This window comes from Malus sylvestris, chromosome 12 (genome assembly GCF_916048215.2).
Source record: "Malus sylvestris chromosome 12, drMalSylv7.2, whole genome shotgun sequence".
Classification (NCBI taxonomy): Eukaryota; Viridiplantae; Streptophyta; class Magnoliopsida; order Rosales; family Rosaceae; genus Malus; species Malus sylvestris.
The window spans coordinates 30,250,840-30,264,695 of NC_062271.1; the positions used below are offsets into that span (position 1 = coordinate 30,250,840).

At 37.9% G+C, this 13,856-nt stretch overlaps 2 protein-coding genes across 2 annotated transcripts in view; both read right to left on the minus strand.

Moving 5' to 3' along the window:
* Nucleotides 1-13,856, minus strand: part of LOC126592855 ((-)-alpha-pinene synthase-like) — a 53,344-nt gene that overhangs the window by 10,087 nt on the left and 29,401 nt on the right. The window lies entirely within an intron of this gene.
* On the minus strand, nt 2,016-6,476 carry LOC126592872 (uncharacterized). Its single transcript, XM_050258665.1, has 2 exons — nt 6,103-6,476; nt 2,016-3,390 (listed from the first exon to the last, which is right to left on the minus strand). Exons 1-2 carry the CDS (start codon nt 6,410-6,412, stop codon nt 3,365-3,367), a joined length of 336 nt encoding a protein of 111 aa, XP_050114622.1. The 5' UTR covers nt 6,413-6,476; the 3' UTR covers nt 2,016-3,364.

Sequence of the window (13,856 nt, forward strand, 5' to 3'; positions counted from 1 at the left end):
CGCTCCAACACTCCCAAGGCTTGGGCTTAGGCACGGCACAAGATGTTCCTTCTCCTTCCTTACTTGCAAGTTGTGGCACTAGAGGTTTTGGACGGTTTTGGGTGGTTTTTATGGTGTAGAATGGATGGGGAATGGTATGGAAAGGTTTAGGATTGATGGGTGGTGTGGCTAGGGGTGGTTTTTGGCTAAATTTGGAGAGAATTTCTGTTATGACTTTGATGAATATGGAAGGTGGTATTTATAGGCTTGAGATAGGACAACTCCATTTCCTTTGCATGTGAGCTTATGTGGGTGTGTGTTGGCATGTTTCCTCTTTACATTTACACACACATGCTTCATCATTTCAACCACAACACACACATTTTCTGCCCTATTTTCCTTTACATTTACACACACATGCTTCATCATTTCAAGCACCAAACACCCACATTTTCAGCCCATGTTTCTCCTTTCCTTTGCATGTGTTGTGCCTTCTCTTCTAGCTGTACATTTCCACTTGCTCCAAAGACAAATGAGTGTAATCATAACCCCATTTGCTGCTGAGTGTTGATGACAAAGCAAAACACAAAACAAGTGCCTTTTATTAGCCAAATCTGCTTAGCCCGTTTCTAAACCTTTCAGTGTTAAAATGCCCATAACTTCTTCTAGAAAAATGATATTAACAATCTGTAACTTGCTCCAGAAAATAGACATCCATAGCTTTCCAAACATATAAGGGTCATTCTCTCATTCATTCGGAGCTGTTCGTAACATGCTTCCAAAGTCAGCTAATCTGCACAGGCAGTTTTGACGAATTTGTTGGTTGTCCATGTTTCTCTTTTGCACATGCCTTTCTTGCTGTTTTCTTCTTTGCATGTGTGTGTTGTCATCTTTGTTTCTCCTTTGCACATGACATGTGCTGTCCATGTTTAGATCCCCTTTGCATTTGCACACACTTGCTTCATCATTTCAACCACAAAACACACCAAATTCCTTCACCTTTGCCATGAGTTTTGTCTTCACTTTGCATGTGGGCTTCTTTGCATGTGTTTTCTCCCTCTCTTGCCTTGAGTTTGCATGTGGGCTTCTTTGCATGTGTTTATCCTTGCAATTACACACACACACTTGCACACACAAAAGCCCAAAACGTCCATCCTCATGTCTCCATGTTTGCACCATCCAATCTTAGCCCAAAAATGCTCCAAAATGCTCCAAAATGCATCTTCTTGCATCCTTGGCCCATAGAACCTACAAACACACAAAAATGGCTTAAACTACCAACATAACTAAGAACTAAGAACATAAATGCACGAAAACAAACATACTAAGTCGCATAAATATGCTCCTATCAAATTCCCCCACACTTAGCTTTTGCTAGTCCTCGAGCAAAACAAAGAAACAAAACATAAGAACAAAACAAAACCTAAACCTTCCAATATTTACCTTAGGGATTTTCAATGCAACATGACATGCAAAAGATCATCATAACCAAATATTTTGGCCTTCTCTACCCTTGAGCACATACTTAATCATAGTCACCACATACTAGTTCACATATAACCAATTAAAACTATGTTTTGAATGTAGTAACATGCCTTAGAGAATCTGCTCAATTCCTTACAAGATACACTCTTATTTTCACTCCGATTTTCTGACTACACACCCTACACTAGGTGTATGTGAGAAGATTTATGTAAACATGAAAACGAACACTCACATATGTTTATAGCAAAGAAAGCAATTTCTGGATTTATTAAGCATGTATAGATATGATCTCATGACTGGAATGCTACTACTTAGATGCGAGAACCAGGGACACCATATGCTCGTATCAATCCCAAACTCTACATATTGAAACGCATAACACTCAAGATTGAAGTTAAGGGTTGTAACGGGGTTAGGGGTGATTGGCTAACAATGAAAGGTAAGGAAACAAACGTTTTTAAAGCATAATAAGCAAAGTAATGAAATTGATGCTTAGAATTCCCTTTGAATGCAGCAACTAACTTTAAACACAATGGGGTTATTCATTCAACTTTTTAGGGCCGATTTCAACTTTTTGGACCCTTTCTACAACAAACAACACTTGTGAGCCTTTCCTCACTTATTTCAAACTCTCTTTTTTTTTTTTTTTTAACCCGTGCCTTATTACTTTCTTTTGGCACACAAAACACAAAAATCTCATTCCCCCACACTTGTTTTCTGCATAAGGACAATCAAAAGGAATTCATTTTAAGTCATGCTTCATTATGCTTTAAAAACAAGGGTATGGATAGTCCTAATCTAGGCTAGGTAAGGGAAATGTGGTTTAACAAAGAAAACAGGCTAAACAAGGCTCAACGGGGTTAAACTTAAACAAATATGCACTGGATAAGCTTTTTGGCTCTAGTTCACTACACAACTTCATCTTGAATATGTGTTATGCAAATCAATGTCATGCTTTGAATGGAACGGGCATAAGTTCTAGTATTTGGAACTAAATGATGAAACGCCTTCTGAGTAGCAACCAAGCAAAGAATGATGAGATCATGCAACGACTTTAGAAAACAAAAATGCACAGATTAATAACTCTCCAAAGAACGTATTAGGCTCAAGTCTCTCAAGGTTGTAGTGTTAGTTTGAGTTCCTTCCTTCAAGCATGTTACAAAAACTGATTTTTTTTCTTTGTGATTACATGTGAATTCGTAAACTATAACTATAACCAAGCATAAATCAAGAGCATATCAAACTTCCATCCATGTTTATAACTTTCTTTAACAGTCATGCAATTAAAAACCAAATCCTCATTATTTGTGTTGAAAGGTACCCTAAGACACAAACAAACACACAAAAACAACTCTTTTTGGCTTTTTCAAAACAATTTTTTTTTCAAACTTTTGTCAAATTTTCGGATTTTTATGTCAAAACATACTAACATGCTTAAAAACACACTAAAAACACTTAAAACAGCAAGAAACAACATTGTAAGTGATAGGTGAATAAAATCCCACGAAAATCATGCAACAGCAACTTGTTTACCCCCCCACACTTAAATCTAACATTGTCCTCAATGTTTCAAACATAAACTCACACAAAAGCAAACAAACAAACAACGAGGAAACATGATAAACATGGCAAAGTAAAAGCAACAGAGAGGAGGGTTGGGTGGCTTTGGCTTCCACCCATTTGGAAACATAATCAACAGCTAGCAAGATAAAAGTGAAAACAAAAGATGGAGGGAAAGGACCCATGAAATCTATACCCCAATGTCAGAAAACACTATAATGCAAATAAAAATAAAATAAATAAATAATAAGAAACAAAATAAAGCAATTGGACTGAAAACTTCCTTAGTTTGCAGTAAAACCAAGCGATGACCCCCCAAGCTAAAATTCTGCAATCAACTTCAAGGGTGGAAATAACCAAAAGTTCCTGCAAAGAAAAAGAAATAATTCAGTTAAGTAACGCAAAATGTAAATTAAGAAATTGCAAACGAAAAATTGAAAATCACGATAAAAGACAATGAAAAGAAATAATAAGTGATCATTGGTCGTGCTTGTTGACTTTCCACAACTTTCCTCTTGAACGGGGTGACACTTAGCTTTTTACTTGCAAGTGATGATTTGATGATATTGTACGGCGAAGCTTTACTCTTTGGTGATGTTGCAGTTCCTTATTTGTTCTCCAAGCAGATGTGGCAGCTTCTCTAGTTCTTCATCTCAGACTCCTTCTGCTGGGATGATTGTGCAAGCTGCATTCTTCTCTGCTTGTTTCTTCTGTACGTTGTCTCCACATGCTGCTGGTATCATTTTCGCTTGCCTTATCTGTTCTTCAGGTAGATGTGGCAGCTTCTTTGGAAGTACATCAGCAGTGGAAGACGAGTACTCGAGAGCAATTTCTCCATGTTCTGCAGGTTAGAACAAAGACAAGGAAAAGGACATGGAGAATGCATGATATGAGATACTCTTGCTTTCAACCTTTATGATATGAAATACTTTTGCTCTGGATGGGTTGTTTGCATGGGTATCCCAGGGAATGAGGAATACAGAGTGACTCGAGAGGGTTCTTTGGGAATGCATTCTCGGAGATGAAGAAGTGCTGAGAGGGTGTGCCTTTGCTGTGGAAGGCGAAGGTAAATACTTATAGGACTTTGCTTCACAACCGGAACTATTCTCTCACTCATTGTCGGCAGCCGGTGGATGGATGAATAGTACAAATTACGCGCTTTCTGACAAAGTTGCCCGTAATTTCCGCAAAGCTGCCAGTTGCATGTGACGAGTGACGACACGTCTGGACAAATTGATCTTTTGAAATCCGGGGTTCGGCTCGTGGTTTCTGAGCAAGCCCATTTTTTGAGAAATGAAACGCCTCTTTTGAGAAAAGAATCCGGCTTTTGAGAAAGGAAACTCCTCTTTTGAGAAAAGAATCAGGCGTTTGAGAAAGGAGCCCCGACTCTTCGATTTGCGAGAGGACGCTTCTCTGAGGAGCGCATCTCCGATTTCTTCTTTTTATAGAGGCGCTAATTGTGTTCCACAACACACTTGAGCTCCCTCATGTAAACACTCCCTTCTTGCAATTTCCAAAATCTTAATCTGTCCAATCTCTTCTTTCTCAACACCTTCAGAAAATGTCTGGCCCTTCCGATCGTCGTTTTGACTTGAACATTGGTGAAGAGGCAGCTCCGCCTTCACCAGACAACATATGGCGCCCATCTTTCATATCCCCTACAGGTCCTCTCACCGTTGGGGATTCGGTGATGAAAAATGACATGACCGCTGCGGTGGTGGCCCGGAACCTTGTCACCCCCAGAGATAACAGACTGCTTCCTAGACGGTCTGATGAATTGGCGGTTAAGGAGTCTCTGGCTCTTAGCGTGCAGTGTGCGGGTTCTGTGTCCAACATGGCCCAACGCCTATTTGCTCGAACCCGTCACGTTGAATCGTTGGTGGCTGAAATACAGAGTCTCAAAGAAGAGATTAGAGGACTCAAGCATGAAAATAAACAATTGCACAAGCTTGCACACAGTTATGCCACAAACATGAAGAGGAAAATTGACCAGCTGCAGGAAACTGATGGTCAGATTTTACTTGATCACCGGAGGTTTGTGGGTTTGTTCCAACCGCATCTGCCTTCGTCTTCTGGGGCGGCACCTCGTAGTGAAGCTCCAACTGATCAACCTCCGATACCTCCTCCTTCCGTGGCCCCGCCGACTGCTGAAGCTCCGCCGACTACTGAAGCACCACCTGACCAATGAATGCTATTAGTTTACACATCATTGTAAAATATTTTTACTTTTATGTTTTTTTTTTTTTTTTTTTTAATATGTAAAATATGTAAATCAATGTAAAAAGACTTTGTTTAACCTTCCCCACACTTAAACTAAATAACACAAACTCACAGAAATCAACCAAATAACACAACTAACTAAACAAAACAAAATGAAAGCAGTAAAGATAAGGGTGTAAGAATGCAAATCTGATTTGGTTAGCGATTCCAAAGTCTCCCTTCGTTGAATGCTTGGGTTGCCTCCCAAGAAGCGCTTGATTTAACGTCCTTAGCCGGACGAATCTTTCCTTTAAACTCCCCTCGGCTCCAAAGCATGGAATTTATCTTTTAATGGGAGGTGATACTTGAAATGATTCGGCAATGGTTTAAATTCAAGAGTGGGTGCCTGAATCATCAAAATCAGAAACATGTTAGTATAAATTAAAATTAAAATTGGAGAAGATGGCTTACTTTCTTTTTCCGACACAAACTCAATGACAAACACCACATCTGTGAACATTTCCGGGACTTTGAACTTGGCCAGGTTTACTATGATGGTTGTGGCTTGTCCCGTGTTATCAAACTCAACTGCTTTGGGCTTGATTGTCTCATGCACAGCCTCTTGGATGTATTCTTGATATGCTTCAACCACTTCATTTTCTTGAATCCCTTTTCTTGGTGTGCAAGGTTCTTTGAACGTTTCAATACCCTCGGGAACTTGTTTTGGTGCACCAAGAATTGGGATATCACTTTGCACCTTTGGAAGAGCTTCCACAATGTCTTTTTCACTCTCTTTGATATTTGGAATAAAAAACCTGCAAGGACAAAGGACATTCGGTGGAATAATGTTAGAATGAAGTGAATTTAGAACTTCCTCACCTGAGTTGGATGACATAGGGATTTGAGGAGCTTGCAGCAAGAATTCTTCTAAACTGCCCAGGTCGTCCTCCTCCTCTTCTGCTTGCAGCAGCAATTCATCCATGTTCGGGCTGTGTTTGGATGGTTCTGGGACAGCTTCATCCTTCATGTCACCTTCCAAGGTGATGGCTTCATCGATTTCACTTTCTGCCTTTGAATTTGCAATGTTTGAGTTGGAAAATTCACTTTGATCTCGAATCTGTGCCATGAATTCCACAATCTGCCTAACTTGCATATCCAATTCGTCCAATCTTTTGACTCGGTCTTGCATCTCCTGGTTTTGATTTTCTACTCCCTGATTCAAAGAGGTGAGTAACTTATTAAGTGTATCATTATCCAAGGACGTACTTGAATTGAATTGGGTTGATTGTTGTGGTGGTTGTGACGGTTCATATGGCCACTGATAGAACTCTTCTGATGGCGGCAATTGTTCTTCTTTTCGTAAACCCTGCGCCACAGAAATTAGTCCTTCAAGAATTTCATTATAATTCATGGGCATACTTTGATTTGATTGGAATTGTTGTGGGGGATGCTGTGGTGGCTGCATAGGTCTTGAATAGAACTCCTCATATGGCTGCCAATATCCATCTTGTTGGAATTGTTGAGGTTCCCCCCACATATAATTTGAATGATCTCTCCAAGCCGAATTGTAAGCGTTGGAAAACATGTTGTTGCTTGGTTGATCATAGCCTTGATAACCCCAAGCATCTTCGTTCACATTGAATTGAGGATGTTGATGAGTTTGATATCCGTGCCCATAGGACATGCCAAATGTAGGGACACTTTGCATTATGGTCCTTCCGGCAATCTATGACAATTGAGAAGTAAGATTCGCCAATTGAGCTTGAATGTTAGCAAAATCCATGTCTTACTTCTCTAGTATCTGAAATCAAAGAAACAAAACTAAATCAAATATCAAGAGTAACACAAAACAAAGAAAACAAAACTAAGTCAGAAACTAAAACAAAAACAAACTAAACAAAAAGAAAAGAACCAAGGGATTAGCAAATTTGCTAATCCCCGGCAACGGCGCCAAAATTTGATGCGAAATATATAAGCACACAAATTAAACCCTATTTGTGACAATTGTAGTAATGATGTAAGTAGGGATCGTTCTAACCGGGGATTAACTAGGGGTGCTAAACACTTGACTCAAATAAATAAAACTAACTTTTAAAACACTAAGACAAACCAAAAGACTCAAAACAAGTTCAAAAGACTCCAAATACTTAAAAGCATAAAATAAGATAGATTTGAACGACTAAGACTTTAACAAAATATGGGGGGGGGGAAATTGAGTTGTTTTTGACGAGATTAAATTAAATGGACAGATTATAATTAAGAGAAAAATGTAAATATGAATGCAATGAAAAATATGGATGATGAAATAGCTTAAGGGGTTCTTCTCCACACATGTCACACTTGCAATACAAGATCGATTCTCAGTTGGTCTTTCGATAAATTATGAAACTCAACACCCTAGGTTAATTAGGTCCGCTTAAATTAACCGTCAAGTTCTCCTTAAGTTAATGAATTGGATGGGTTTGCGCAACGCAATTCACAACATTCTCCAAAAGTCCTTTACGTGAAAAGCACAATAAAGATACAATCAAAGATCATTAAGCATCATGAAAACTATAAGTGTTGACGAGGCATTCGTTACTATGAAAAGCATGAAACTAGTGCCAAGAATTCATTTAACGCGATTGTTTATAAGCAACCTCCACTACTTGTGAATATAAGTTCATAACGATTAGGTGAAACTCACTTATATTCTAGCATCATATTTATGCATGAAGATTAAGCGTGCACTCTCAATAAACATACATAAATAAGTTATCAATCAAACGGTTAAACAAATTGAATCCACAACTTATGAAATTCCAACCAAAGATAATCAATTCATATTGCAAGCATAAACATAGTTTCGAATCACCCCCTAGCTAAAGGGGGGTTTAGTTCCTCATACTTGCAAAACAAAGATACATAAAATTAGACATTGAAATCAAAGATAGAAAACACCTAGAAACGCTCCAACACTCCCAAGGCTTGGGCTTAGGCACGGCACAAGATGTTCCTTCTCCTTCCTTACTTGCAAGCTGTGGCACTAGAGGTTTTGGACGGTTTTGGGTGGTTTTTATGGTGTAGAATGGATGGGGAATGGTATGGAAAGGTTTAGGATTGATGGGTGGTGTGGCTAGGGGTGGTTTTTGGCTAAATTTGGAGAGAATTTCTGTTATGACTTTGATGAATATGGAAGGTGGTATTTATAGGCTTGAGATAGGACCACTCCATTTCCTTTGCATGTGAGCTTATGTGGGTGTGTGTTGGCATGTTTCCTCTTTACATTTACACACACATGCTTCATCATTTCAACCACAACACACACATTTTCTGCCCTATTTTCCTTTACATTTACACACACATGCTTCATCATTTCAAGCACCAAACACCCACATTTTCAGCCCATGTTTCTCCTTTCCTTTGCATGTGTTGTGCCTTCTCTTCTAGCTGTACATTTCCACTTGCTCCAAAGACAAATGAGTGTAATCATAACCCCATTTGCTGCTGAGTGTTGATGACAAAGCAAAACACAAAAAAAGTGCCTTTTATTAGCCAAATCTGCTTAGCCCGTTTCTAAACCTTTCAGTGTTAAAATGCCCATAACTTCTTCTAGAAAAATGATATTAACAATCTGTAACTTGTTCCAGAAAATAGACATCCGTAGCTTTCCAAACATATAAGGGTCATTCTCTCATTCATTCGGAGCTGTTCGTAACATACTTCCAAAGTCAGCTAATCTGCACAGGCAGTTTTGACGAATTTGTTGGTTGTCCATGTTTCTCTTTTGCACATGCCTTTCTTGCTGTTTTCTTCTTTGCATGTGTGTGTTGTCATCTTTGTTTCTCCTTTGCACATGACATGTGCTGTCCATGTTTAGATCCCCTTTGCATTTGCACACACTTGCTTCATCATTTCAACCACAAAACACACCAAATTCCTTCACCTTTGCCATGAGTTTTGTCTTCACTTTGCATGTGGGCTTCTTTGCATGTGTTTTCTCCCTCTCTTGCCTTGAGTTTGCATGTGGGCTTCTTTGCATGTGTTTATCCTTGCAATTACACACACACACTTGCACACACAAAAGCCCAAAACGTCCATCCTCATGTCTCCATGTTTGCACCATCCAATCTTAGCCCAAAAATGCTCCAAAATGCATCTTCTTGCATCCTTGGCCCATAGAACCTACAAACACACAAAAATGGCTTAAACTACCAACATAACTAAGAACTAAGAACATAAATGCACGAAAACAAACATACTAAGTCGCATAAATATGCTCCTATCAACATCCCACAATAATTTCCTTCCGAGTAACCTTTTCACGAATATAATGATAATCATCCTCAACATGTCGCATTCGTGCTTGGTATACAAGGTTCGAAGCAATGGTAAGAGCACTTATATTATCACTGTAAGAATATGAATATGAGATAAGATGATTGGGCATTAGTTGTTTGAGTCCAATAAGAATAAGAAAACCTTATAGAAGATGGAATTCAGTTCTTGGCAGTAGAGGATTCTATTGCAGAGAAAAACTGATTTGAATTAGGAAGACTTAAAGTAGTTTTCCATAAGGATTTTAATAGGGAATCCATATTCTAATGTGATAAGGATATGTGTGTACATATATATATATATATATATATATATATATATATATGGCAATCTCTTCTCTCACAGGTATGCGTTCTTGTTAGAACTAAGTCATATTCTTGGTTAGAGCAATAGTATCCTGACAGAGAGAAGAAGAGTTGCTGCGTTCAGATTAGCAGTGAACACTCATGGCTGCATTCAATGGAAATTCTTCAAGTCAGTATGCTTTATTTTTATAAGGATTAGTGTTCTGTGTTTTGATCTTGGTTGTGGTTTATGTAACTGAATCTGATCGATGTAATGAGTTAACATGTGGTATCAGAGCCTTGGGTTCATGTTCTTAAATTCAATCAATAAAATTGAACAGACTTCGAAGAGAAAAAAAAACATCATTGTTCAGGTTTCGAAATTGGCTTCAGACCTAAAACTGAGCGTAGGAAAAACGGTGCGTTTTAATAAAAAATATGATTGTTTGATTTTCTTCAGTTAGAATTCGAAACCTATCTAGTTTGGGGTTTTTATTGAATCACGACTCTTCGTTCTTCCCCTTCCTTTCTGGATTTCAATTTTAATAATTTGGGTGTTTCATGATGGTTCAAACCTGATCTCGAGTTCTATAATATCTGTGATAAATGCTTCCGCTGTTGGATATTGATGCTTGTTCTCCGGAGTAAGTTCTTTGAAACTAAAATTAAAATTGAAAGTCAAGTTTAGTTGTTTTCCGATTCTACTGGTATTACATGATTTGAACAACATAGGATGATTTTTCTTGTTATTGTTGATTATAGGATCATCTGTGGAAGAAAGCCATTTAGGGTTTTAGTCTTCTTCAGAATTTCTGATTTAAATGCAGAACAAAACCAATGCACTGGGTTGTGTATGCGACAAATTCTATTTTAATGGAATGATTGTCTAAGGTTACATAATTTTCAGTCCTAAGCATTCAGAAGGGAATCTTTTATTCTATATATACTTATCAGCTTTTGTTGTTATGGTTATGTATATGGATAATTGATTTTGATAACATGATGTGCAATAGACTGAGAATAGAAATCAGGAACCTAAAAGTTCGTATTGTGATTTCGTTTGATTCTTCAGTGTCTGCAATATCAATGAAGGCTCTCAATTTGGCCAACATCCCAATCCTCACTGGTGGGGGTAATTACAAGAAGTGGAGAAGGGATATCAGTTTGCTGTTGACTCTGAATGAGTTCGATATAGCAGTTGACAACCCCAAGCCTATCATCAATGATCAGAGCACTAGAGCGGAAAATGTTGATTATGAGAGATGGACAAGAGCCAATAAGGTGGCACTGTCCATTCTAAAGAGTGGCATGACTGATACAATTCGAGGAGGAATTAAGAAACATGATTTAGCTGCTGACTATCTGAATGCCATAGAAAAGAAATTTCAAGAATATGAAAAAGCTGAAGTGAGTCAGTATATGTCTCTATTGACTACTTACAAGATGGAGGGTACTGGCTCTATAAGGGATCATATAATGAAGATGACCGATGCTGCAGAAAGACTCAATGCAATGGATATAAATATTGGTGAAAAGCAGCTGGTATTCATGATTCTTTAGGCATTTCCCAGCAGATATAGCCAATTAAAGATCTCTTACAACACTCAAGACAAAAACTGGGATGTTGACCAGTTGATTGCACAATGTGTGCAAGAAGAAGCTCGTCAAAAACAAGAAAGAGGCAAAGAAACTGAGGATATCAACTTTGTGCAGACTACAAATGAGAAGAAGCTGTTTAACAACAAAGGCTTTTCTGGTTCCGGTAAGAGTTCTAAGCCCTTTAAGAATTCTAATAAGTTCAATAATTCTGCTAAAGTATTTGACTCCCCGAGAAAATCTATCAAGTTTAAGTCTAAACCTAAAGATGTGTCTAAACTAAAATGTTTTTGGTGCAAAACTAAGGGCCATTTAAAAGTTAACTGTGAAATTTTCAAAGAGTATGTAAAGAGTAAAGAAAAGGGACAAGTACTTGTCTGTGTTGAGTCAAATCTTTGTGAAGCACCTGTTGATTCTTGGTGGTTTGATACTGGTTGCTCAATACATATAACTAACTCTTTAAATGGTTTTCAAAATCAAAAGGAAATTGGTAATACTTTTTATAATGTTTATGTAGGGGAAGGGACCAGAGTTGCAGTTCATTCAATTAGGACTGTAAATTTAAAGTTAACTTCTGGTTTTGTTTTAAAATTAAAAGATGTGCTCTTTGTGACAAAGATGAGAAGAAACTTAATTTCTGCCTCTAAAATTGTTAAAGACGGTTTTGCCTTCCTTGCTGATGATGAGTGTTTGAAAATCTTTAAAAAGAACTGTCTAGACTCTGTTTTAGGTACTGCTTTTCTATTAGACAATTTGTGGAGTTTAGAATGTTCAGTAGAGTCAAATAATCACTCAATTTTGAATGTTGGTTACAAAAGGATGCTAGAAACTGACACTTCTTATATTCTCTGGCACAAGAGGCTAGGGCACATCTCTAAAGAAAGAATAATGAAACTTTCAAAGGAGGAATTAATTCCAAAATTAGATTTTACTTCTGAAAATGAGTGTGTTGACTGTTTAAAGGGCAAAATGACTAATGTTAGAAAAATGGATGCTAAGAGGAGTCAAGGGTTATTAGAGATCATACACACTGACATTTGTGGTCCTTTCCCAGTCAAAATAATTTGTGGCAATAAGTATTTTATCAACTTCATTGATGACTTTTCTAGGCTCGGTTATACTTTCCTTATTACAGAAAAATCAGAAGCCCTTAATTGTTTTGTCAATTATAAAACAGAAGTAGAAAAACAGTTAGGGAAGGTCATAAAAGTTGTTAGATCGGATATGGGAGGTGAATACTTTGGCAGGTACATTGAATCCGGGCAGCAAAAGGGACCATTTGCTCTCTATCTAGAGAAGAATGGTATTGTGGCGCAGTACACCACACCTGGAACGCCTCAACAGAATGGTGTTTCTGAAAGAAGAAATAAGACTCTTATTGGTATGGTTAGAAGCATGATGTCCAGATCAAAATTGCCAGGATTCTTGTGGGGAGAAGCTTTGAAAATAGCTAATCATATATTGAATCGAGTTCCAAGCAAGGCAGTATCTACCACACCCTATGAGTTATGGCATGGGAGAGTTCCTAGTTTTACTTATTTCCATGTTTGGGGTTGTAAAGGAGAAGCTAAGTTGTATAATCCTAATGAAAGAAAGCTGGATTCAAGGACTCAATCATGTTACTTTATTGGTTATCCTGAGAAATCAAAAGGATACATGTTCTATATCCTTCAAGGTCACACTCGGATCCAAGAGACACACAATGCAATTTTCCTAGAAGATGAAGATGTCTCTCATTTGTCAAGGGAAAATTTCATATTTGAAGAGATGAATTCAGATGGTGGGGACCATGTGACAATGGATTATAATCAGGTCCCATTGTTTTCCAATCAATCATCAATTACCATTGAAGATATAAGTGAAGATTTAGGAGTTCCTGATGACAACTCTGTAGGAGTTGATTACATAACACAAGCTGCAACAATTTCTTTTGCAGAAGCACGTGCACCAGTTAGTGTTCCACCTCCAGTTGAAATAAGAAGATCCACAAGAGCTCGAAAAACCACTGCAAGCAATGACTATGTGTACTTACAAAAGACTGAGTTCGATATTGGTGACATTGATGACCCTCTTACATATACTCAGGCAATTGAAAGTCTTCAAGCAGTTCTTTGGAACAATGCAATGAATGATAAGTTAGATTCAATGTTCAAAAACCAGGTTTGGACATTGGTGGAATCAAACTCTGAAATTAGGCCAATAGGCTGCAAGTGGGTATATAAAACCAAAAGGGATGCTAATGGAAGAATTGAAAGATATAAAGCAAGGTTGGTTGCTAAGGGGTTTACTCAAAGGGAGGGAATCGACTACAATGATAGTTTCTCTCCAGTTTCCTCCAAAGATTCCATGCGAGTTATAATGTCTTTAGCTGCCTACTTCGATCTTGAATTACATCAAATGGATGTAAAAACCGCTTTTCTTAACGGAGACCTACAA